At 40.6% G+C, this 26,211-nt stretch overlaps 1 protein-coding gene across 5 annotated transcripts in view; it reads left to right on the top strand.

The window, feature by feature from the left end:
* The window catches only part of SCP2 (sterol carrier protein 2), a 122,924-nt gene that overhangs the window by 18,253 nt on the left and 78,460 nt on the right, over positions 1–26,211 (top strand). For 3 of the 5 annotated variants that reach the window (XR_002725575.1, XM_023188385.2, XM_023188396.2), the window contains exons 2-5: positions 3,848–3,905; positions 11,220–11,291; positions 15,058–15,189; positions 18,928–18,992. Coding sequence is in view for 4 of the 5 variants with exons in the window: in XM_023188385.2 (XP_023044153.1) it covers positions 3,848–3,905; positions 11,220–11,291; positions 15,058–15,189; positions 18,928–18,992 (327 nt within the window). In the remaining variant the exon portion in view is untranslated. Of the gene's footprint in view, positions 1–3,847; positions 3,906–11,219; positions 11,292–14,146; positions 14,895–15,057; positions 15,190–18,927; positions 18,993–26,211 lie in introns of those variants that run through there. The other 2 variants (XM_023188391.3, XM_023188406.1) reach the window with 2 other exon arrangements.

Here is a 26,211-nt window from a genome sequence, read left to right as displayed (position 1 = left end):
CAAGTGTCGTCGTTCCCAGTCTCTTTCTCTTTAAAAATAGACTATTTTAAAAGAGAAATTTTAGGTTTACAGCAAAATCGAGTACAAGGTACAGAGATTTCCCATGTGTTTCCCCCATTCCTCCATATATAGCCTCTCCCACTATCAGCAAGGGTACATCCAGAGTGATTGCTTTGTTACAATCGATGAACATACATTAACACATCATTATCACCCAGAGACCATAATTTACTTTAGGGTTCACTCTTGGTATTTTGCATCTATGGATTTTGACAAATGTGTAATGATATGTATCCAGTATTATAGGATCATACAGAATAGTTTCACTGCCCTAAAAATCTTCTGTGTTCCACATATTCATCCTTCTCTACCACCAGCTCCTGGCAACCACTGATCTTTTTACTGTCTCTGTAAATTTTACCATTACAGAGTGTCATTTACTTGGAATCATAGTTTGTAGTCTTTTAAGATTGGCTTCTTTCACTTAATATGATATCTATTTAAGGTTCCTCCATGTTTTCTCATAACTTGATAGCTCATTTCTTTTTAGCACTGAATAATATTCCGTTGTTTGGACGTGCCATGGTTTATCCATTTACCTCCTGAAGAACATCTTGATTGCCTCCAAGTTTTGACAGTTATGAATAAAGCTAATATAAACATCTGTGTGGTTCTATCATAATGGCTCACGCCTGTAATCCCAGCACTTTGAGAGGCTGAGGCAGGAGGATTGCTTGAGCCCAGGAGTTCGAGATCAGCCTGGGCAACACAGTGAGATCCATTTCTATAAAAAAATGTAAAAATTAGCCAGGCATGATTATGAGCACCTGTGATCTCAGCTACTTAGAAGGCTGAGGTGGGAGGATTGCTTGAGCCTGGGAAGTTGAAGCTGCAGTGAGCTATGATCACACCGCTGCACTCCAGCCTGGGCAACAGAGTGAGACTCCATCTCAACAAAACAAAACAACAACAAAAAACATCCATTTGTAGGTTTTTATATGGACATAATTTTTCAGCTCCTTTGGGTAAATGCCAAGGAGTGCTATTGCTAATTCGTATGTGTGTTGTGTGTACTTTATTGTGGCTTCATTTATTTATTTATTGAAACTGAGTCTTGCTCTGTTGCCCAGGCTGGAGTGCAGTGGCACAATCTCGGCTCACTGCAACCTCTGCCTCCTGGGTTTTCCTGCCTCAGCCTCCTGAATAGCTGAGATTACAGGTGCTGGCCACCATGACCAGCTAATTTTTGTATTTTTAGTAGAGACAGGGTTTCACCATGTTGACCAGGCTGGTCTCAAATACCTGACCTCAAATGATCCATCCACCTCGGCTTCCCAAAGTGCTGAGATTACAATGTGTGCCACCGTGCCCAGCCTATACATGTTTAGTTTTGTAAGAAATTGCCAGACTTCCTAATGCTCCATATCCTTGTCAGCATTTGATGTCAGTGTTTTGGATTTTTGCCATTTTAATAAATAGTGGTATCTAATTGTTTTATTCCAGTCTCATTTTAAAAAACATTGTTGGCCGGGCGCGGTGGCTCAAGCCTGTAATCCCAGCACTTTGGGAGGCCGAGACAGGCGGATCACGAGGTCAGGAGATCGAGACCATCCTGGCTAACACGGTGAAACCCCGTCTCTACTAAAAAATACAAAAAACTAGCCGGGCGAGGTGGCAGGCGCCTGTAGTTCCAGCTACTCGGGAGGCTGAGGCAGGAGAATGGCGTAAACCCGGGAGGCGGAGCTTGCAGTGAGCTGAGATCTGGCCACTGCACTCCAGCCCGGTCGACAGAGCGAGACTCTGTCTCAAAAAAAAAAATAAAATAAAATAAAAATAAAAAACATTGTTGTCTGGGCATGGTGGCTCACACCTGTAATTGCAGCACTTTGGAAGCTGAGGCAGGAGCATCACTTGAGCCCAGGAGTTTGAGACCAGCCTGGGCAACATGGCAAACCCCATCTGTACAAAAAATACAAAAATTAACTTAGCGTGGTGGTGCGTGCCTGTAGTCCCAGCTACTGTGGGTGCAAGGGGAGCTAAGGTGGGAAGATTGCTTGAGTCAGGGTGGTTGAGGCTGCAGTAAGTTGTGATCATACCACTGCACTCCAGCCTGGGTGACAGAGCAAGACCTTGTCTCAAAAAACAAACAAACAAAAACACTGTCTTCAGGATAAAGCCCAGACCGGCACTGCGGGGCATAAAGGGTCCCTTGTGAGTTGATTCCAGGACTAGACTAAACTTTCAACTCCATTACTTATGAGCTCTATGCCCCTGGGTTAGTTGTTTATCTCTGTGTGTCCTACTTTTCTTTCTTTTTTTTTTTTTTTTTTTTTTGAGATGGAGTCTTGCTCATCACCCAGGCTGGAGTGCAGTGGCATGATCTCGGCTCACTGCAAGCTCCACCTCCCGGGTTCACGCCATTCTCCTGTCTCAGCCTCCCGAGTAGCTGGGACTACAGGCGCCTGCCAACGCGCCCGGCTAATTTTTTGTATTTTTAGCAGAGATGGGGTTTCACCGTCTTAGCTAGGATGGTCTCGATCTCCTGACCTTGTGATCCACCCGCCTCGGCCTCCCAAAGTGCTGGGATTACAGGCTTGAGCCACCGCGCCCGGCCGTGTCCTAGTTTTCTTATCTGTAATGCATGGAACCTACCTTTTAGGATGATTGTGAGGATTAAATGAGTAAATACATGTGAAATGCTTAACACAATGTACATCATAGTAAGTGCCCAATAAATATTAGTTGTTATCATTGTTTGGACCTAAGTTACTTTTATGTTCATATCACTTTTTTTTTTTTTTTTTTGGAGACAGAGTCTCGTTCTGTCATCCAGGCTGGAGTGCAGTGGCGCTATCTTGGCTCACTGCAACCTCTGCCTCCCATTTCAAGTGATTCTCCTGCCTCAGCCTCCCCTTCCGAGGAGCTGGGATCACAGGTGGGTACCGCCATGCCTGTCTAATTTTTGTGTTTTTAGTAGAGACGGGGTTTCACGATGTTGACCAGGCTGGTCTTGAACTCCTGACTTCAAGTGATCTGCCCACTTTGGCCTCCCAAAGTGCTGAGATTACAGGCATGAACCACCACACCCAGCCATCCTTAACACTTTCTGCTTTGTGCTTTAACCTATGTCATACCAAATTATGTACAGTTCTTCCACAGAGAAAAAACTGCTGTATTCTCTCACTTCTAGACCTTTACTCCAAAATTTCCTTCTCTTTCACTGTGCTAACTGCTACTCATCCATAAGGACTTAATTTAAATGGCAGTTTCTCTGGGAAGCCTTTCTTGTCCTCCCTCCAAGTCTGGGTAGATGTCTCTGTCAAGACATTCTGTACTTCTTACACTGTAGTGTAACTATCTGTCTTAGGTTAGACAGGAAGCACTCTGAGGGCAAGGATTTTGTATTATTTATTATTAGAGTCCAAGAACACAAGAAGTGCTCAGTGTGTTTTTTATTTGAATGAGTAGTGAATGAATAGATTTTCATTGTGTAGAAAATATAACTATACTTGGCTGAGCGCGGTGGCTCACGCCTGTAATCCCAGCACTTTGGGAGGCCAAGGTGGGCGAATCACGAGGTCAGGAGTTTGAGACCAGCCTGGCCAACATGGTGAAACCCTGTCTCTACTAAAAATACAAAAATTAGCTGGGCATGGTGGTGTGCACCTGTAATCCCAGCTACTGGGGCGGCTGAACCAGGAAAATGGCTTGAACCCAGGAGGCGGAGGTTGTAGTGAGCTGAGATCATGCCACTGCATTCTAGCCTGGGTGACAGAGCAAGACTCCATCTCAAAAAAAAAAAGGAACTATACTTGTTTGTGTTTATTATCTCTTTCTGTATCTCTAGTTCATGAGGCCTGGAGCTGAGAATTCAAGAGACTACCCTGACTTGGCAGGAGAAGCAGGTAACATAGAACATTTAGATCTTTGAACATTCATAGTTTATTATGTGGTCTGTCTTGATTTCATGGATGGGGCAGCCTTGCAAGCACAAAAAGAAGCCCAGTCAAGGAAGAAGAACCTGTGCAGAGAAATGCCTAGTGACTCATTGCAAAGGAAAAGAGCTTGGGCATTCTTAGCAGCTACATAGCCAGAGCAGAGAGTGGCTTACAATTTTATGTGCTATCCAAATATTTGTTGAGATGGTTAAGGGATCTGTGGGAGAGAGAGGTAGGGTCATTAAAAGGGATAACATCATTCTAGTGGGTGTTAACTTCAGGAGTTCTAATAAAATTAGTGTCTTCCTTTCCTGGAAAAGGGATAATCACATTCAAAATGTATTAAATACCTTTATGGTGGTTTTCTTCACTTCATTGAGCCAACATAGAGAATTCTTTTTCTGTCACTAGGTTACTGCACAACTCAAGGAGGTGTTGCAGTTTGTTATTGTTTATTCTAATGAGCATTAGTACTTTTGAACAAAAGATGGGTGAATATTAGTGTGAGTGGAACCAATAGGGAGAAAGATCTACAGGTGTTCGGGTCCTGGTTCTCTAAGCATTCAGCATTCTTAAGAGATGTGCCACGGCCAGGCTGCATCTGGCTACACTGTGGGTCTGAGTTCTAGCAGAGAGATCTGCATCCATTGTTCTCCTTCTCCCCCACCTCTCTTTTTTTTTAAAAAGGGGACAAGCATGAGAGCTTCTTTACATGATATATATAAAGAATTTTTTTTTGCCATCAATAAGAGATTTAATTATTTTGTAAAAATCCAAATGCTGGCATTGCCAGAAAAATTTAACAGGCTTTTTTTTTTTTTTTAAATTTGAGGTGGAGTTTTGCTCTTGTTGCCCAAGGTGGAGTGCAATGGCATGATCTCAGTTCACTGCAACCTCCGTCTCCCGGGTTCAAGCGATTCTCCTGCCTCAGCCTCCCGAGTAGCTGGGATTACGGTCACGCACCACCACGCCTGGCTAATTTTTTTGTATTTTTAGTAGAAATGGGGTTTCTCCATGTTAGCCAGGCTGGTCTCGAACTCCTGACCTCAGGTGATCTGCCTGCCTCAGCCTCCCAAAGTGCTGGGATTACAGGCGTGAGCCACTGCACCCAGCCTAACAGGTTTCTTTATATCACTGCCGTTATAGTAAAAATTCACACACAAATGAAAATGGAAAACTACCAATACTTGATTTCTGTCCCCTATTTTTCCACTTGCAATCATATACTTAGATGCCTTTTGACTCCATGGGAAAAAAAAATCTAATGTTGAGAACTACCAATAACAAGAAGAAAAGAATATTTTTGTTTTTGAGAATGAAATGGTTCCCGACATAGTGGGTTCTTAAGCACCTTCTCTGCATATGTAGTATTATGTTAGCTTTATGTCTGTTGGTGTAATTGTTACTCATTTGGCATGGTTAGTGCACAGGTTGGTGTCTTCAAAAAGGCCAACTAGATAGACCTTTTGCAAAGCACCAATAGCTGCACTCTGGAAGTGCCAATCTGTTTTTAAGTCCTGAGCAATTTGTTGCACCGGATGCTGGAAGGGAAGTGTGTGACTCAGCTTAGTGGACTTCTGATAACATCTGATTTCACCGAGTGCCACAGTACCAGGCCTGTAATGATGAGGTTTCTTCACCACTGCAGTAGAGGGCACACGCTTACGAGCGGCTTTTATAGCCAGTTGCTTCCTGGATGCTTTACCACTGGCTGATTTTGGGCAGTCAGCTTTGTACTAGCCATGGTATGGAGACCTCCTTACTTACCCCCTTCTTTGGGTGGAACTCTGCCAGCTAGAAGTGGTGCTGATGATAGAGAGGGGCAGCAGCTGCTGGGATACCTAAATAAATGTTTTGGTTTGGGGGCAAGTACTCTAAGCTTAGGTGCCAGTTGTTTAGGAGAATTCTGGGAAATACCTGCTGTCAACACTTGGAGACCTTCTCTTTTCGTCACCTAAGTTGTTAGGCACAGTCCTTTTCCTAGGGAGCCTCCCCAACTCAATTCCTGCTACCTTGTTGCCAGGCAACCCAAAAGGAGTTACTGTGTTTATTCCTTAGATGTTCCTGCTTATTACCATAAGTATCCAGTACATATATATTTAGATTTTGCCTCAACTTTTTTTTTGTTTTCTTTTTTCTCTTTCTAACCATTTCTTCAACATCAACTCTTATTTTCAACTCAATACTTAAATGTTATACAAGGAATCAGAGCATGTCTGTCCTCCAAAACGAAGGTTCAAGAGATTTGATTAATTGCAGTGGTTCTCAGGGCAGACACTATTCACTTAATGTTTATCTTCTGTGTTGTTAAATGTTCTCCTCTTAACTGATGCCTCCAAACAGCTTCTGCCTGTCCCTTAAGTAGGAGATGCTTTGATCAGTTTTCTCTATATTTTTTGACCAATTTCTTTTATTTCATAAAAAAATTTGAAGTTACTTTAGTGTATATATAATGTTTTGATTATAAAATGGTAATATTGAGGTAAAGTTATGATGTTTGAAATTAACTTTGGGGATTGACTAGTAATAAGAAATCTGGCCAGGCATGGTGACTCATGCCTGTAATCCCAACACTTTGGGAGGCCAAGGCAGGCGGAGCTTGCCTGAGGTCAGGAGTTCGAGACCAGCCTGGCCAACATATAGTGAAACCTCATTTCTACTAAAAAATACAAAAATGAGCTGGGCATGGTGGTGGGTGCCTGCAGTCTCATCTACTTAGGAAGCTGAGGCAAGAGAATTGCTTGAACCTGGGAGGTGGAGGTTGCAGTGAGCCGAGATCACATCACTGTACTCCACCCTGGGCAACTGAGTGCCCAGGTCTCTTAAAAAAAAAAAAAAAAAGCCAGTCTGATTTACTCAGCTTACTTATTAATATTCACTGTGTTTGCAAGCAACATTAGGAAAGTAAATATCTTTTAATAAATGAACTTTTATATGGGATAAAACTTAAAACTTTATTATTATTATTATTATTATTATTTTTTTTTTTTTAGTTATTAAAATTAAATTGTAGAGACAGGGTTTCACCATGTTTCCCAGGCTGGTCTTGAACTCCTGAGCTTGAGTGATTCGCCTGCCTTGGCCTTCCATGGTGGGATACAGATGTGAGCCACTGCACCCGGACAAAACTTAAAACTTTTAAAATCTAGGTTTGCTCTTAAAAATACTCCCCCATTCTAATTATGTGAAGAAGTGAGCAGTGCCAAAGGATTACTCCACTCATAGATCTCACCTACAGCATCTTTAGACCACATCAGTCACATTTCGTCAAACATTTATTCAAGTACAACTTGCGGATAAAAATCCCCGAGATTCTGTAGATGCTTTTGCACTTGCTGTCTCTGGATTCATTTGTAGACTGTGGTGTTGAGGCAGAGGTATTGGTTCAGAAGTCTTACCCCACTTCTCCAGACTGCTTGTAGGAGGGGGTTCTGCTCCCTTTTCTTTCCCATTATTTCCTAAATGCATAGAATGGAGGGGAGCACACCAGCAGAATTGTGTCCTGTCACTTCCATTATTTAAGGACTTCTACTCTTTATACATTCCTGTATCCTCCTTTTCCTCAGAGAATAGTTGGGGACCCCTTTACATCTAAATGCATGTGACATGTGTTTGAATGATATAGCAACCATGGAACTCTTTGAAACGTTTTCAGATGGTTAACTTCTGTGCTTCCATTGTTTTCTCATCCTTTTAACATTTTTATTTAATAATTATTTTAATCTGAAAGCTTATACAGAAAATCTGACATTAGGAAAAAGTGTGCAGCAAATAGTGAGTGTCTCCTGGGCACTGGGAAGGTTTCAGATTGGTGTGGTATACTGATCCAAGGTTCTTACCATCTAGTAGGGAAAATAAGGCCAAGTTTAGAGAGACAGTGAGTAGTAGACTGTGAAAGGTACAACATGCTGTTAGCATTTTTTTTTTTTTTTTTTTTTTTTTGAGATGGAGTTTTGCTCTTTGGCCCTGGCTACAGTGAAGTGGCTCAGTCACAGCTCACTGCAACCTCTGTTCCCTGGGTTCAAGTGATTCTCCTGCCTGAGCTTCCTGAGTAGCTGGGATTTACAGGCACCTGCCACCACACCTGGCTAACTTTTGTATTTTTAGTAAAAATGGGGTTTAACCATGTTGTCCAGGCTGGTTTTGAACTCCTGAGCTCGGGTGATCCACCTGCCTCGGCCTCCCAAAGTGCTAGGATTACAGGCACGAGCTATCATGCCTGGCCTGCTGTTATCATTTAAAGGAGGTACAGAGTACCAGCTAAACATACCTTTTTGTAACTCATTCTTTCCCACTGATTATAAGAGCAATGCATGTGTTTTATTGTAACAAATAATTATGTACTAAAGAAAACAAAATTTTGACCCAGACCTAGTCACTATTAGTATCTTGGTGTTATTCTATTTTAGCATTTTCTCTCTATGGCTATATGGGATCACGTTTGTAGTTTTGTATCCTATTTATATATTTATATATTTTTAAGGACAACATCTCACTATGCTGCCCAGGCTTGAGTGCAGTGGCTATTCACAGGGCCAGTCATAGTGCATTCCACCTCAAACTCCTGGGCTTAAGCAGTCCTCCTGAGTAGCTGAGACTACAGGCATTCGCCACTGCACTTGGCTTGTATCCTTATTTCTGAAATTGATTTTATCATGAGCATTTCCCCTTTTACTTACAATTGTTTGGAAAAGGGCCAGGCATGGTGGCTCATGCCTGTAATCCCAGCACTTTGGGAGGCTGAGGCGGGCAGATCACCTGAGCTCAAGAGTTCGAGACCATCCTGGCTAACACGGTGAAACTCCGTCTCTACTAAAAATACAAAAAATTAGCCAGGCATGGTGGCGGGCACCTGTATTCCCAGCTACTCAGGAGGCTGAGGCAGTAGAATGATGTGAACCCGGGAGGCGGAGCTTGCAGTGAGCTGAGTTAGCGCCACTACACTCTAGCCTAGGCAACAGAGTGAGAGTCTATCTCAAAAAAAAAAAAAAAAAAAAAAATTGTTTGGAAAAGAATGTTTAAGTTGTGCATAATATATTATTATATATATATGCCATTATTTTTGTTGGACAATTAGGTTCCCAAGTTTTTGATATTTTAGAAAAATTGTAGTGAACATTTTGCTAAATAAATGTTTGTTCTAATCTCTGTTTATTTTTGAGGAAAGAGCCTAGAAGTAGAATCGTAGGGAGAGTGAATATGATCATTTAAAAATTTTTTTTTTTAATTGAGACATGGTCTCCCTCTGTTGCCTAGGCTGGAGTGCAATAGTGTGATCATGGCTCACAGCAGCCTTGACCTCCTGGGCTCAAGCAATCCTTATACCTCAGCCTCCCAAGTTGCTGGGACCACAGACACACACTACCATGCCTCCCTAATTTTTGTATTTTTTGTAGAGACGGGGTTTTGCCATGTTGCCCAGGTTGGTCTCGAATTCCTGGGCTCAAGGAATGCTCCTGCCTTGGTCTCCCAAAGTGCTAGGATTACAGGAATGAGCCACTATGCCTGGCCTCTTTTTTTTGTTTGTTTGAAACAGGGTCTGGCTCTGTTGCCCAGGCTAGAGTGCAGTGGTGAGATCACAGCTCTCTGTAGCCTTGACCTCCAGGATTCAAGTGATCCTCCCTCTTCACTTTCCCAGGTACCTGGGACCACAGGTGTATGCTACCACACCTGGCTAATTTTTATTTTTTGTAGAGATGGGTTCCCACTATGTTGCCCAGGCTGGTCTCAAACTCCTGGGCTCAAGTGATCCTCCCACTTCAGCCTCCTAAAGTACAGTAAGCCACCGTGTCAACTAAGATTCTTGCCAAATTAATTTTCAGCATTTACACCCTTAGAGTCTCATTGGCAACATATGAGAATGTTCTTCTCAACATAATCTCGTGAACATTAATGTAAGACATTTATTTTTTGCCCATAGGTTAAGCAGGAAAAGATAACTCATTGTTTGACTAACCCAATTCTGTAATCAATTACTTCATAAATTATAATTGATTATTATAATTAGTATGTTTGTGAATTAAAGGAATTTTTCAAATACATTTATATGGTTAAAAAAAAAAAAGAGGCTGGGCTTGGTGGCTCACGCCTGTAATTCCAGCACCTTGGGAGGTCAAGGGAGGCGGATCACCTGAGGTCAGGAGTTTGAGACCAGCATGGCCAACATAGCGAAACCCCCTCTCTACTAAAAATACAAAAAGTAACGTGGTAGTGGGTGCCTGTAATCCCAGTTACTTGGGATGCTGAGGCAGGAGAATCACTTGAACCTGGGAGGTGGAGGTTGCAGTGAGCCGAGATGGCGCCTTTGCACTCCAGCCTGGGCGACAGAGCAAGACTCTGTCTCACAAAAAAAAAAAAGAAGAAAGAAAGAAAATACAGGAATACAGGGCCAGGTGTGGTGACTCATGTCTCTTACCCCTCACTTTGGGAAGCCAAGGTGGGAGGATCATTTAAGCCCAGGAGTTTGAGACTACAGTGAGTTATGATCATAGCACTGCACTCCAGTGACAGAGAGAGACCTTGTCCTTAAAAAAAAAAAAAAAAAAAAGGAATGAAGAGTGGCTTGTAATTCTCAGGCCTGTCCCCCATGGACAACTTCTTTTAACTTGTTTTGCTTTAGTTCTTCTAGTGGTTATCTAAATACTTCCTCAAGTTTTTGATTTGTCAGTTTTAGATGTCTGTTTTTTCTCACTGTCATAAATGAGGATTTAGCTCACACTTTTTTTTCAACCTCACTGTCTTCTTTCCAGTTTACTTACATAATTTTTCTCATTTATTTACATAATTTTTCTCAGTTCATCCACTAGTTATTTCTGCCACTTTTGATAGCATCCTTAAGCTCCCTTTCTTGTTCCATAGACAGAGTCATCTCTTGATCTTGGCTTTGTAAGATGAGCACATTCGTGCTGTCTGCTCCCAGTAATGACAGTCTTTCTCATTTTACCCTCTAGATGTGCAGTGGAGCTACAGGGATGAATAAGACAAGGACCGTGTCATTAAGGAGCTATAAGACTCTTCAGATTTAATGTAGATAAATGTGAAGTTCTAACAGAAAGTGTTAAGTACCAAAAAGGAGATACGGAAAGGTGATGCAGTAGCTTAGAGAAAAAAATGATTACTTTTGAAATTAGAGATCTGAGATGATTTGCTGAAGGATTTGTCATTTGAATTGAGCATGGACTATATAGAGTAGTTTACTTTGAGAAAACTCTAAGCTTAATTTTTACTCTCCTAAAACAAATACTTAAAACACTTTTTGATAAAAACCTTTTGTTTTTATAGGCCAGAAGGCTTTAGCTGATGCACAGATCCCTTATTCAGCAGTGGACCAGGCATGTGTTGGCTATGTTTTTGGTATGTATTAAACTGTGTATTCTAAATTTTTTTTACCTAAATCTAGCAGCAACTACACAAACAATACAGAGACGTTAGTGAATTTTAACCCTCAAAAACTCAGAATTCATTCAATTATATTTGCATTGAAAAAAGAAAAAAACCCTCAGAATTCAAAGTCTGATTTAAGGGAATTACCACTATTTATATATTTCCCTTATGTGTCAACCTAGTGTAATTTTTCTTTTGGTGACTATTCCAAATCATACTGTAAAGATCTTCTTTGGCCTTTTTAAAAATACGGCCAGGCACTGTGGCTCACGCCTGTAATCCCAGCACTTTGGGAGGCCGAGGCGGGCGGATTACGAGGTCAGGAGATCGAGATCATCTGGCGAACATGGTGAAACCCTTCCTCTACTAAAAATACAAAAAATGTATCTGTAGTCCCAGCTACTCAGGAGGGAGAAGCAGGAGAATCGCTTGAATCCAGGAGGCAGAGGTTGCAGTGAGCTGAGATTGCACTCCAGCCTGGGCAACAGAGTGAGACTCTATCTCAAAAAAAAAAGAAAAAAAAAAAGCATAGTGTTTCATTGAATACATGTATTATAATTTATTTTATCAATCCCCTTTTAATGGATATTTAAAAGTTCCAGTCTTTTCACAGCATTTAAGAAATACTTAATGTCAAATAAAGATTGACTATATTCAAGGTGTAAAATAAGATGATTTATGTATATATTGTGCAATAATTACCACAATCCAGTTAATTAGTACATTAATTACCACCCATGCTGTACATTAGATCCACAGAACTTGTTTATCTTATAACTGAAAGTTTGTACCAGTTGACTAACATCTCTCTGTTTCCCCCAACCCCAACAACATTTTTTTTTTTTTTGGCAAAGGGGTGGGGTGTGTGGGGGAACCCCTACATCATTTTATATGATTATATGATATTCTACTCTTGAAGGTCTACTATAGCTTATTTAGAAGTAGTAATGATATTTTCTAAATTCTAGTTATTATAAAAATACTATGAATATATACAGTATTATTAAAATACTATAGTAGGTGTTACTGTAGATGAATATTTGTGCATATATATGATTTATTTCTTTGAGATTTCAAAATATCAAGAGAATTCTAGAAGAGAAACATACTGGGTTAAAGGGATGCAGAATATATTTATTGAAAAGCAGATCCCTAACTTTCCTGATTTTGCTGAAGACTCCTGGAGCCTGTACCTTCAGATATTCCCATCACACTGCTCCAGCAGGTCTACCTTGGTGGTCATGTTACTTGTGTTTGAAATGCTTGTTCCTTGGTGCCGTAAAGAAATAGCACTTGAACATGAATTTAATTTACTCAGCAAGGCCATTTTTACTTCCTGCAGAAAGGGTACACTTGCCAGCAGTTTTGCCACGAGAGTACACCAAACAAAGGAGACAGGATCATGTATAACCTGATGTGTCCACCCTACTGCTGTGTCCAGTTCCATTGGCTGGAATGGAACCTCACATTCTGTATTTATCTCGATTGGCTAGCAACTTAGAACTTTTTAAAAGAGGCAAAGACAGAGGAGAACCAAGGAAGGAGGAAGTAACTTGTGGAATGCCAAGAAACGTAAAAAACACCTTCAAATAAGGAAGAGGAACAGGTTATGACCTAATGCTTGCTTGGACCAGTATAAGCATGCCAGGGCAAATACTTAGGCTAAATAGTGGGAGCTAAGAACATAAAGTACATTGATTTCTTTACCATGGCTAGCAGATATTTAAGAATGTTAGCAGAGGTCTTTGAATACATTTTGCTTCTAAGAGAAGTTACTATCTATTCCTAATTAAATGGGGAGGAAAGTCTTTGAAGAGGAACCTCTACTTTACTTTTTTACACTTGGGAAAGGAAGTCACATGTGTATTTAACGTGGATCATGTTTTCCTGGAATGCCTTGGCATGCAGGGTCTTTTAAACTTTTCGAAGTTGTGGAATCTTTATATGAAAAGTAAATCATGGCTTTTAATCACTGTCATAGGTTTAAATATTTTATTTATTTATTTATTTATTTATTTATTTATTTGAGACTGAGTCTCGCTCTGTCACCCAGGCTGGAGTGCAGTGGTACAATCTTGGCTCACTGCAACCTCTGCCTCCTAGTTCAAGTGATTCTTCTGCCTCAGCCTCCTAAGTAGCTGGGATTACAGGTGCATGCCACCACACCTGGCTAATTTTTTGTATTTTTAGTAGAGATGGAGTTTCACTGTGTTAGCTAGGATGGTCTTGATCTCCTGATCTTGTGATCTGCCTGCCTTGGCCTCCCAAAGTGCTGGGATTACAGACGTGAGCCACCGCACCTGGCCAAGGTTTAAAGATTTTTATTCAACATTTAGATGTTAATGAAATATTGCTTTCTTTATCATATAGCCTTAGCCAGATGGAATTGTTTTCTATTAACTGATCGTTTCTTTTTTTTTTTTTTTTGAGACGGAATCTGGCTCTGTCACCCAGGCTGGAGTGCTGTGGCTGGATCTCAGCTCACTGCAAGCTCCGCCTCCCGGGTTCACGCCATTCTCCTGCCTCAGCCTCCCGAGTAGCTGGGACTACAGGCGCCGCCACGTCGCCCGGCTAGTTTTTTGTATTTTTTAGTAGAGACGGGGTTTCACCGTGTTAGCCAGGATGGTCTCGATCTCCTGACCTCGTGATCCGCCCATCTCGGCCGCCCAAAGTGCTGGGATTACAGGCTTGAGCCACCGCGCCCGGCCTCAACTGATCATTTCTTTACTTCTCTACCTCTATATTATATAAAGAAAGTGCACATATATTCTGTTTTCAGTCTTTTTTGCAGAGTAAATGATGGTTAGCGTTAAAACTGTTTCTAGGCTTTGCAGACGCTGCCGCCGAGGAAATTCTTGTACTACTAGCCATGGTCAACCCTACCGTGTTCTTCGACATTGCCGTCGACGGCGAGCCCTTGGGCCGCGTCTCCTTCGAGCTGTTTGCAGACAAGGTTCCAAAGACAGCAGAAAATTTTCGTGCTCTGAGCACTGGAGAGAAAGGATTTGGTTATAAGGGTTCCTGCTTTCACAGAATTATTCCAGGGTTTATGTGTCAGGGTGGTGACTTCACACGCCATAATGGCACTGGTGGCAAGTCCATCTATGGGGAGAAATTTGAAGATGAGAACTTCATCCTAAAGCATACAGGTCCTGGCATCTTGTCCATGGCAAATGCTGGACCCAACACAAATGGTTCCCAGTTTTTCATCTGCACTGCCAAGACTGAGTGGTTGGATGGCAAGCATGTGGTCTTTGGCAAAGTGAAAGAAGGCATGAATATTGTGGAGGCCATGGAGCGCTTTGGGTCCAGGAATGGCAAGACCAGCAAGAAGATCACCATTGCTGACTGTGGACAACTCGAATAAGTTTGACTTGTGTTTTATCTTAACCACCAGACCATTCCTTCTGTAGCTCAGGAGAGCACCCCTCCACCCCATTTGCTCGCAGTATCCTAGAATCTTTGTGCTCTCTCTGCAGTTCCCTTTGGGTTCCGTGTTTTCCTTGTTCTCTCCCATGCCTAGCTGGATTGCAGAGTTAAGTTTATGATTATGAAATAAAAACTAAATAACAACAACAAAAAAAAGACAAAAAAAACCTGTTTCTAAGATATTTATTGTCTTGCACGTGTTATATGCTAGGCAAAGGTATAATATTAAAAAAAACACATAATGTAGTATTATGTTGCATTGCAGCTCCATAATTCTCCATATTAAAATTTTTGTTTTTCTATTCAGGTGACTCTACCTGTGGGCAGAGGGCTATCTATCACAGTTTGGGAATGACTGGAATTCCTATAATCAATGTCAACAATAACTGCTCTACTGGTTCTACTGCTTTGTTTATGGCCCGCCAGCTGATTCAGGGTGGTAAGGAGTGCTTGTCTAGTGTACTTAAATATTGCCCCATTTTAATCATTTAATCACACGACCATCAGAGGAATTATTTTATAATGTATTTGTTTTAAAAAAGGCCATATCAGGCCGGGTGTGGTGGCTTATGCTTATAACCCCAGCACTTTGGGAGGCCGAGGCGGGTGGATTGTTTGAGCTTGTGAATTCGAGACTAGTTCTGGGCAACGTAACAAAACCCCGTCTCTACAAAAAAATACAAAAATTAACTGGGTATGGTGGCATGCATCTGTAGTCCCAGCTACCTGGGAGGCTGAGGTGGGAGGATGGCTTGAGCCTGGGAGACAGAGATTGCAGTGAGCCTAGATGGTACCACTGCACTCCAGCTTGGGCGATAGAGCCAGAGCTTGTCTCAAAAAAAAAAAATAAAACCAAAAACCAAAAAAAAGGCTTTATCATCCAGGCATGGTGGCTCATACTGGTAATTTCAACACTCTGGGGGACCAAGACAAGAGCATCATTTGAGCCTAGGAGTTCAAGACCACCCTGGGCAATGTAGTTAGACCCTACGTTTACACAAAATAAAAAAAAAATTAGCGAGACATGGTGGTCCCAGCTACTCAGGAGGCTGAGGCTGGAGGATGTATGATCATACCACTGCACTCTAGCCTGGGCAACGCAGTGAGACTCTGTCTCTAAAAAAAAAAAAAAAAATTAAAGTAAAAGAAAGTTAAAAAGGCATTGTGAGATATAATTTATAGACCATAAAACTCACCTTTTAAAAATGTACAATTCAGTGTTTTTTGTATATTCACAGAATTGTATACCTATCACCACTATGTAATATTAGAACTTTTTTTTTTTTTTGGAGAGTGAGTCTTGCTCTGTTGCCCAGACTGGAGTGCAGTTGTGTAATCTCACCTCACTGCAACCTCCACCTCCCAGGTTCAAGTGATTCTCCTGCCTCAGCCTCCCGAGTAGCTGGGATTACAGATACCCACCACCATGCCTGGCTAATTTTTTTGTATTTTTAATAGAGATGGGGTTTCACTATGTTGGCCAGGCTGGTCTCAAACTCCTGACCTCAAGTGGTCCACCCACCTCGGCCTCCCAAAGTGCTGGGATTACAAGTGTGAACCACCACACCTGGTCATATTAGAGAAAGAAACCCTGTACCCATTAGCAGTCATTCTCCATTTTCTCCTCCCCTCAGTCCCTAGAAACCACTAATTTACTTTCTCTTTGTGGAATTTCATATTCTGAATATTTATATAAATGGAATTGTACAATACATGGCCTTTTGTGGTTTATTTCACTTAACACAATGTTTTCACAGTATATTCATGTTGCAGCATATATCAGTACTTAATTCCTTTTCATGGCCAAATAATATTCCATTGTATGGCTATATCACATTAAAAAATAGATGGACTGTTTTTTAAATGTAGAAGAAAAATAAAAAGTAAAATAAGTAGAAATGAGGTCTTGCTATGTTGCCGAGGCTGATCTCCAGCTAATGGCTTTAAGCGATCTTCCTGCCTTGGCCCCTCAAAGTGCTAGGATGGCTATACCACATTTCTTCTACCTATTTATCAGTTGATAGACATTGTTGCTTGCGTATTTTTTTTTTTTTGGTTTCCATCAGTTGAGGGATTGTTTCTGTTTTTTTTGGCTGTTATGAATAATGCTGCCATAGTGAGCATGGCACCTGTAATCCTGGCTTCTTGGGAGGCTGAGGCAGGAGGATCGCTTGAGTCTTGAGACTGAGGCTGCAGTTTGCAGTCATAACTGCACAGTCATAACTGTGCCACTATACTCCAGCCTGGGCAACAGAGCAAGACACTGTCTTTTAAAAATGGTCAGGGGAGGGCGAAGATAATGCCATTGTGTATACTTTTTTTTTTTGTGGCTGTGTATTTTCACTTCTTTTGTATATGTATCATATCCTATGTTTCCATATATTCTAGGGTTTTTTATTAGGTCGTCTCTCTGTTCCACTGATTTGATTGTTGATTACTGTTTTACTACCCAGCGTTTTAATTATTGGAACTTTATATTGTTTGATAATGCTAGTGGTCCCTGTTTTTGTTACATTATATTTCTTTTATTTTTTTAGGAAAAAATGTGGCAATCCTGTCTTTTTTTTTTTTTTAATTCAGCTCCTGCAGGAATGTTTGGCTCTTCAGTTGAACTTTAACAACATCATTTTTAGGTGCCCCCTCTCTCCAAAAATAATTCTTTTGAGATTTTCATTGGGTTGATTTTTTAATTTTTAATTTCAAATTTTTAATGTTTTTCTAAATGTGATTCTAAATTAGCTTTTTATATTAATTACTGAAACATATTTCCACATTAACACGAAATTTTATTAACGTATTGAGAAGAGAAGAATTAAGCACCTTATTGATTTTTCTTCTTTTCTTTTTTTAGAGACAGGGCCTCACTCTCTCATCTAGGCAACAGTGTGGTAGCATGATCTCAGCTCCTACAACCTATGCCTCTTGGGCTCAGGTGATCCTCCCACCTCAGCCTCCTAAGTATTAATAGTTGGGATCATAGGTGTGCGCCACCACACCCGACCAATTTTTGTGTATTTTGTAGAGACGGGGTCTTGCCATGTTGCCCAGACTGGTCTAGAACTCCTGGTCTCAAGCAATACATCTGCCTTGGCCTCCCAAAGTTTTGGGATTACAGGAGTGATTCACCATGCCCAGCCCGGTTTTTCCTCTTATCTAGAAGAATATAAAGATTGTCTCTGTAATTTTTCTGTTATTAAAAACTTTGGCTGGTTGGTGGCTTACGTCTGTAATCCCAGCACTTTGGGAGGCTGAGGTGGGTGGATCACTTGAGCCCAGGAATTTGAGACCAGCCTGGGCAACATGGTGAGACTCCATCTCTACAAAAAAAAAAAAAAAAAAAGCAAGAAAACTGGCCTGTGGTCCCAGCTACAGGCAGATTGCTTGGGCCCAGGAGGTCTAGGCTTCAGTGAGCCATGATTGCATTGCTGCACTTCAGCCTTGGTGACAGAGTGAGACACTGTCTCAAAAAAAAAAACAAAACAAAAACCAAAAAAACCTTTGTGGTGCTGGGCATAGTGGCTTATGCCTGTAATCCTAGCACTTGGGAGGCTGGGGTGGACAGATCGCTTGAGCCCAGGAGCTCAAGACCAGCCTAAGCAACACGGTAAAACTTTCTCTACAAAAAATACAAAAATTAGCTCTAGCTAATAGAGAGCTGAGGTGGGAGGATCGCTTGAGCCTGAGAGGTTGAAGCTGCAGTGAGCTGTGAGCCTGCTACTCTACTCCAGTCTCGGTGACAGATTGACACTTTGTGTCAGAAAAAAAAAGCAAACAAACAACAACAACGACAAAAACCTTTGTGGGATTATAGTATGATTTTACATTTTATGTAAATTGGCTTATTTATTTAGAGGCAGAATTTCTGGGCTCAAGTGACCTCCTGCCTCAGCTTACCAAGTCACTAGGACTACAGGTGTGTACCACCACACTCAGCTGATTTTTCAAACATTTTAAGTTTTTAAATTTTTGTAGAGACAGAGTCTTACTATGTTGCCCTGGCTGGTCTTGACCTCCTGGCCTCAAGCAATTCATCTGCTTTGATTTCCCAAACTAATGGGACTAGAAGTTTGAGCCACTGTGCTCTCATTTGACGCACTTATTTGAATTGAAGTATTTAATGGTATTTTGTTGGTGTTTAGAAATTTGAATTTTCAAAATAATTACATTTTCCTTTAAGGTGTGGCAGAATGTGTCTTGGCTCTTGGGTTTGAGAAGATGAGTAAGGGAAGCCTTGGAATAAAAGTGAGTGTTATTTTGGCATAGTTACTAAATGAGCTAATATAATCCAAAAGTTGAAAGGTGATACTTATATGTATGCATAGATCTTGGTATTTTAGAGTAGTGAAGAATCTTAGAGATAATTTTGTTCAAACTGTTTATTTTACCAATGATGAAACTGGTGTTCAAAGATATGAGACTATTGAATTTGAAGTTGACTTATCTATTTAATTTGAAAGCCATTCATGTATTCATTTTTTTGATAAATGAATTACATTCAATAAATGAAATTCATTCAACAAATTGAAAAGAGTTAATAAAATGTGGGACTTCTAATTCTAGTAATGGCAAGCCAAGTTTTTTGAGCCAGTTCTCTCACTGATGACAACTAAAATATTTGGATAGAATATGAAAAAAGAAATCCTAAAGGTATTGAAGAACTAGCAAGAGAGAGGAACTGCAAATGAATGCCAGATAATTAACATCAGCATTTGCAACTACTTTTGCCTTGAAGATCTTTGCTGATCAGGCAGCTGTGAGCCACAATTTTGATAGTCCCCTGGAATGAAAGGGGAAGTAGTCAAAGCTCAGGCCTTCCCAAGATCTGAAGTTTAATACCCACATTAAATTGATACTATGTAAGGGTAAACTCTTTGGGTAGGACAAACCTGAAGTAAAACTGCCCACTTCCAGGAGATGATAGGGAGAGTTATCATGGCATCCAGTAAAATAGGGGAGAAAAAAAAAAAGAGGATAAAAAACCCAGTAAAACCTTTCATTGAGTTAATAAATCACAGACTAGCCCTCATGTGGGATCACTGCCAACATTCTCATTATCGGAGTGGTCCAGGAAACCTCAAACCATGAATTGAATCTAAATTAGTTCCAGAATTGTAGTAACCTAGACAGATTTTCTTCTGGAGGAAAGCACCCTTCTTCCAGGCTTTGAGAGCCCTTCCAGTAAAATTTCAAGGACATGCAGTTAAAGATAACCAAGTGTTAAAGAAACAAGGCACCACAATTGAGAACCGAAAGAAAGAAGGAGCAGTAAAAGGTAATCTCTGAAGACTGCCAAAACTAGATTTATTGGATGCAGATTTAATCATGTTTGTTATGTTTAGAGAAATAAAAGACAGCTTGGAAACCTCTTTAGGCTATAGGAAACTACAAAAAAGAACATTATTGGCATGAAAAAAAAAAATCCTAAATGGAATTTATAGAAAAGAAAAGAAATAAATAAAATCCAAAATTCACTCATGCCTGTACTCCCAGCACTTTGGGAGGCTGAGATGGGCGGATCACTTGAGCCCAGAAGTTCGAGACCAGCCTGGCCAACATGGCAAAACCCATCTCTACTAAAAATACAAAAAATTAGCCGGGTGTGGTGGTGTGCGCCTGTAATCCCAGCTACTCAGGAGGCTGAGGCAGGAGACTTGCCTGAGCCCAGGAGTTGGAGGTTGCGGTGAGCCAAGATGTGCCATTGCATTCCAGCCTGGGCGACAGAGTAAGACTCTGTTTCAAAAAAAAAAAAAAAAAGAAAATGAGTTGAAGATAATTTTTTACTGTTATCTAAAATTATTCTATTATCTAACTTATGTGATCAACCTGATTCCATTTTCTCTGTTGAGATGTTAAAGGACCTCTACCCCAAATTAACTTAAATACATATGATAATATTTCTTAGACACCACAAAAGTGACACTTAATAGGCATTCAAATCAATGAGTTGTTTCCCTCTTTAAAGAACACCTTTGAAAAGTGGTAGAAGTTAGGTTGGATCTTAAAGATAATTTAGGAGTGGGTAAGGGGAAATGAGCTCTTCCCAGATGTCAGGGAAGGCATCATGAGCCTAGTCATGGGTGTCTGAATGAATATGATACACCCAGGGAACAGCTTGAAAAACTGTCTGGATTAGAGTGGCAGCTGGAGAAGATTGAGAAATAAGGTTACATAAGTGAATATATAATGTTTATGACACATGAAAAATACGTGTTTTTTTCAGCAGTAAATGGTATGTGCCCTGGTGACTTTTATTTGAAAATTATTAAAAATTATAAAATAGTAAAATCCATCCATAATCCCATAGTATAATTAAAAGGAAATATATATAAATTAGAAGTCACTCCTTCTGCCTATTTTTTTTTTTTTTTGAGACCAGGTCTCCCTCCCAAGTTCAACAGAAGGACTGACACTACTCAATTTCAAGACTTACCTAAAGCTCCAGTAATTAAGACAGTGTGGTATTGACAAAAAAGTTCAGACAAATTAGACAAATAGATAACTGGAACAGAATAAAGCATTCAGAAATAGACCTACATAAATGTAGTCAACTGATCTTTGACAAAGAAGCAAAGGCAATATAATGGAAAAAAGATAATCTTTTCAACAAGTTGTGCTGGGACAACTGGATATCCACATGCAAATGATGAATCCAGGCACACACCTTACACCCTTTTTTTTTTTTTTTGAGATGTAGTCTCTGTTTCCCAGGCTTGAATGGAGTGCAGTGACACAGTCTTGGCTCACTGCAACCTCTGCCTCCCTGTTTCAACTGATTCTCCTGCTTTAACCTTCAAAGTAACTGGGATTACAGGCGCCCACCACCATGCCGGGCCAAGTTTTGTACTTTCAGGAGAAATGGGGTTTTACCATGTTGACCAGGCTGGTCTCAAACTCCTGACCTCAGGTGATCCACCTGCCTCGGCCTCCTAAAGTGCTGGGATTACAGGTGTGAGCTACCGTACCCAGCCACGTTTTTTCACAAGCTTTTTAGGTATCTATTGAGATGTTCTTATTTTGTTTGTTATTCTTTTTTAGTTTGTTAATATGATGAATTATATTCGTTGATGTTTGACTGTTGGTCTATCCGATATTCTGGGGTAATGTTTGGTATTTGGTCATGATATATTATCCTTTTTATATATTATTGGATTTGACTTGTTAATCTTTTTCTTTTAAGTGATGGGTTCTCCCTATGTTGCCCAGGCTGGTCTCAAGCTCCTGGGCTCGAGCAATCCTCCCGCCTGGGTCTCCCAAAGTGTTGGGATTACAGGTGTGAGCCACCGGGCCTGGCCTGATTTGTTAAAATTTTGTTAAGGATTTTTGTGTTTATGTCCGCAAGGGTGTTGGTTTGTTGTTTTCTTTCCATTGTGCAGGTTGGTCTTGAACTTCAGGGCTCAAGTGATCTGCTCACCTTGGCTTCCCAAAGTTTTGGGATTATAGGTGTGAGCCACCACACCCAGGCTAGTTTTAATATGAGAATAATGCTGGCCTCATAGAATAGCTGGGAAGTTTTCTCTTTTCTTCTGTTTTTTGGAGTAGTTTATATGTAAATTGGTATTTTTTTCTCTTAAATTTTTGGTAGAATTCACCAGTTCACATTTGATCTGGTGACTTACTTTCTCTTCTTTAAAACATTTTTTTTTTTTGAGATGGAGTTTCCCTCTTGTTGCCCAAGCTGGAGTGCAATGGCACAATCTCGGCTTACCGCAACCTCTGCCTCCCAGGTTCAAGCAATTCTCCCGCCTTAGCCTCCCGAGTAGCTGGGATTACAGGCATGCACCACCACGCCCGGCTAATTTTGTATTTTTAGTAGAGACAGGGTTTCTCCATGTTGGTCAGGCTTGTCTCAAACTCCCGAACTCAGGTTGTCCGCCTGCCTCGGCCTCCCAAAGTACTGGGATTACAGGCGTGAGCCACCGTATCCAGCCCTAAAATATTTTTAATTAAAAAAAAATTTTTTTTTGCATTCTTATCTTTGGGTCATGGTCTGGTGATTTCTTTATGGGAAAGTTTTCAATCTTCTAAGTTTAGTTTCTTTAGTAAATATATTACTATTCAGGTTGTCTATTTTTTCTTTTTTTGAGACAGAGTCTCGCTCTGTTGCCCAGGCTGGAGCACAGTGGCCGGATCTCAGCTCACTGCAAACTCCGCCTCCCAGGTTCACGCCATTCTCCTGCCTCAGCCTCCCGAGTAGCTGGGATTACAGGCGCCCGCCACCTCGCCGGCTGGTTTTTTTTTTTTTTGTATTTTTTAGTAGAGACGGGGTTTCACCGTGTTAGCCAGGATGGTCTCAATCTCCTGACCTCGTGATCCACCCGTCTCGGCTTCCCAAAGTGCTGGGATTACAGGCTTGAGCCACCGCGCCTGGCCTATTTTTTCTTTTTTTAAGCGAGCTTTGATAGTTTATGTCCTTCACGGAATTTGTCCAGTTCATCTACATTGTTAACCTTATTGGTAAAAAGTCATTCATGTTATTCCCATCTTTTTAATGTAGGATCTTTGGATGTGTCTTCTCCCTTCTTCTGGTGTTGGTAATTTTCATCTTCTCTCTTTTTCCATGGTCATCTTTTGTTGTCAGAGTGATCATGGAAAAAGAAAGTTTACAATAGAAGGACCAGCTTTTGTTTTCATTGATTTTCTATATACTCTTTTTTTTTTTTTTGAGACAGAGTCTCACTCTGTTGCCCAGGCTGGAGTGCAATGGCATGATCTCGGCTCACTGCAACCTCTGCCTCCCAGGTTCAAGCAATTCTGCTTCAGTCTCATGAGTAGCTGGGATTATAGGTGCCTGCCACCACGCCCAGCTAATTTTTGTATTTTTAGTAGCGATGGGGTTTCACCATGTTGGCCAGGCTGTCCTCAAACTCCTGACCTCGTGATCCACCCACCTGGCCTCCCAAAGTGCTGGGATTACAGGCATGAGCCATGGCGCCTGGCCTATATTCTTCTTTTTTCTAGTTTATTCTGCTCATTTCTACTCATTCTTTTTCTTTCTGCTCATTTTCTATTTCAGTCTGCTCTCATCGTTGATGTTTCCTTTCTTCTCCTTACTTTGGTTTTAATTTATTCTTTATTTTAAATTAGCCATGCCCAGCTAATTTTTTGCAGAGACAGAATCTTGCTATGTTGCCCATGCTGGCATGACCCACCATGCCTGGCTACTATATATACACACACACACACACACACACACACACATATATATGCACACACGCATATATATACACACACACATATACACACACAATATACATACACACATGCATATATATATACACAATATACACACACACACACATATATATGTGTGTATGTGTATATTATGTGTGTGTGTTATACATATATATATATATATTTATTCCCAAGGCAGAGTCTCACTCTGTCTCCCAGGCTGGAGTGCAGTGGTGTGATCTCGACTCACTGCAATCTTCACCTCCTGGGTTCAAGCAGTTCTCCCACCTCAACCTCCCAAATAGCTGGGGCTGTAGGTGCACACCACCACACCTGGCTAATTTATGTATTTTTAGTAGAGATGGGGTTCACCATGTTGGCCAGGCTGGTCTCGAACTCCTGAACTCAAGTGATCCACCTGTCTCAGCCTCCCAAAGTGCTGGGATTATAGGTGTGGACCACCAGGCCCGGCCTATATTTTTTTATTTGAGACTTGTTTTTTGGCTCAGGATATGGTTTATTCTGAAAAATATAATGTGTGCACTTGAAAAGGATATGTACTTTTTTCTTAGTGGATGAAGTGTTCTATAAATGCTACTTATGTCAAATTGGCTAATAAGGTTGGTCAAGTCTTTTATGACCTTACTGATTTGTCTATTTGTTCTGTCAGTTATTGAGAGGGAATTATTGCAGTCTCTGCTATATCTGTAGATTTGTCTATTTCCTTCAGTTCTTTTTCTTTTTTTTTTTTTTAGATGGAGTCTCACTCTGTCACCCAGGCTGGAGTGCAATGGTGTGATCTTGGCTCACTGCAACCTCCACCTCTCGAGTTCAAGTGATTCTCCTGCCTCAGCCTCCTGAATAGCTGGGATTTACAGGCGTGCACCACCACGTCTGGCTAATTTTTGTATTTTTAGTAGAGTTTCACCATGTGGTCAGGCTGGTCTTGAACTCCTGACCTAATGATCTGCCTGCCTTCTGCCTCCCAAAGTGCTGAGATTACAGGCGTGAGCCACCACACCCGGCCTATTTCCTTCAGTTTCTGTTTCATGTATTTTGAAGCTCTGATATTAGATATATTAACATTTAGGGTTGTTATATCCTCTTGGTAAGTTGACTCCTTCATCATTATGAGATAATCCTCGTTAGTCCTTGTTATTAGTTCTTTGATCTTACATCTACTTTGATATTAGCATAGCCAATCCAGCTTTCTTTTGAGTAGAATTAGAATAGTATATATTTTTCCATCCCTTTACTTATTTTTATCTATATATTTGAATTGGGTTTTTGTAGACAGCATATTGTGGGGTCTTGCTTTTTAACAATATAATAATATTTGCCTTTTAATTGGACTTTTTATATCTTTCCCATTTGATGTGCTGATTGATGTGGTTGAGTTTAAACTAGCAGTTAGCTGAAACCGATACCTACTAGCTTGTACCATCCTGCACGATCGGATTATGCACATCTTCTCCCATGTTTGGTTTCAGTGACAGCCATGTTAGTAGATTGAAACTGGCTATGGTGGGAGAATTTATACCACAAAAGTTGGCAAATGCTACCGATTAGGGCTCCCTGCATCCTGCCCCAGTGAGCCTGTTGTTAAGTATTTACTTGGACACCACTGATTTGCGGATTGTTTTCTTTTTGTTCAATCTCTTCTTTGTTCTTTTTTCTTCTTTTCTGTTAATTGAGAATTTTTTATAATTTCATTTTATCTATCTTATAGGCATATTAACTATACCTCTGCTGTTTTGTTTTGCTTTTAGTGGTTGCTTTATGTTTTATAGTTACAGCTTTAATTTATCCACAGACTACTTTTAAGTAATATATCTGTTCACTGTAATGTTACGAGAACTCTAGGAAGTGTTTTTTGTTGTTTGCTTCCTCCAAGAAATATATTGTAGCCAGGTGCCCTGGCTCATGCCTGTAATCCCAGTACTTTGGGAGGTAGGGGCAGGAGGATTGCTTGCGACCAGAAATTCAAGACCACCCTGGGCAACATGGTGAAACTCCGGCTATTCAAAAAAATACAAAAGAATTAGTCGGGCATGGTGGTGCATGCCTGTAGTCCCAGTTACTTGAGAAGCTGAGATAGGAGGATCGCTTTATATTATGAAATATAAATGTTATTTATATTTTAAATTTTATTTATTTTCTTTTTTATATTAGTCATTTAATACTAATCTTTTCTTATTAGTCATTACTGAGTCATAAATATTTTTATTTATTATTGTCCTCATCACCTTTTACCTTCCTCCCTCCCCATTGTAAATGCCAGTGAACAAAA

This window comes from Piliocolobus tephrosceles, chromosome 1 (assembly GCF_002776525.5).
Source record: "Piliocolobus tephrosceles isolate RC106 chromosome 1, ASM277652v3, whole genome shotgun sequence".
Lineage (NCBI taxonomy): Eukaryota > Metazoa > Chordata > Mammalia > Primates > Cercopithecidae > Piliocolobus > Piliocolobus tephrosceles.
The sequence above is the reverse complement of the archived record's forward strand: the minus strand, read 5'-3'. Positions and strand labels throughout refer to the sequence as shown.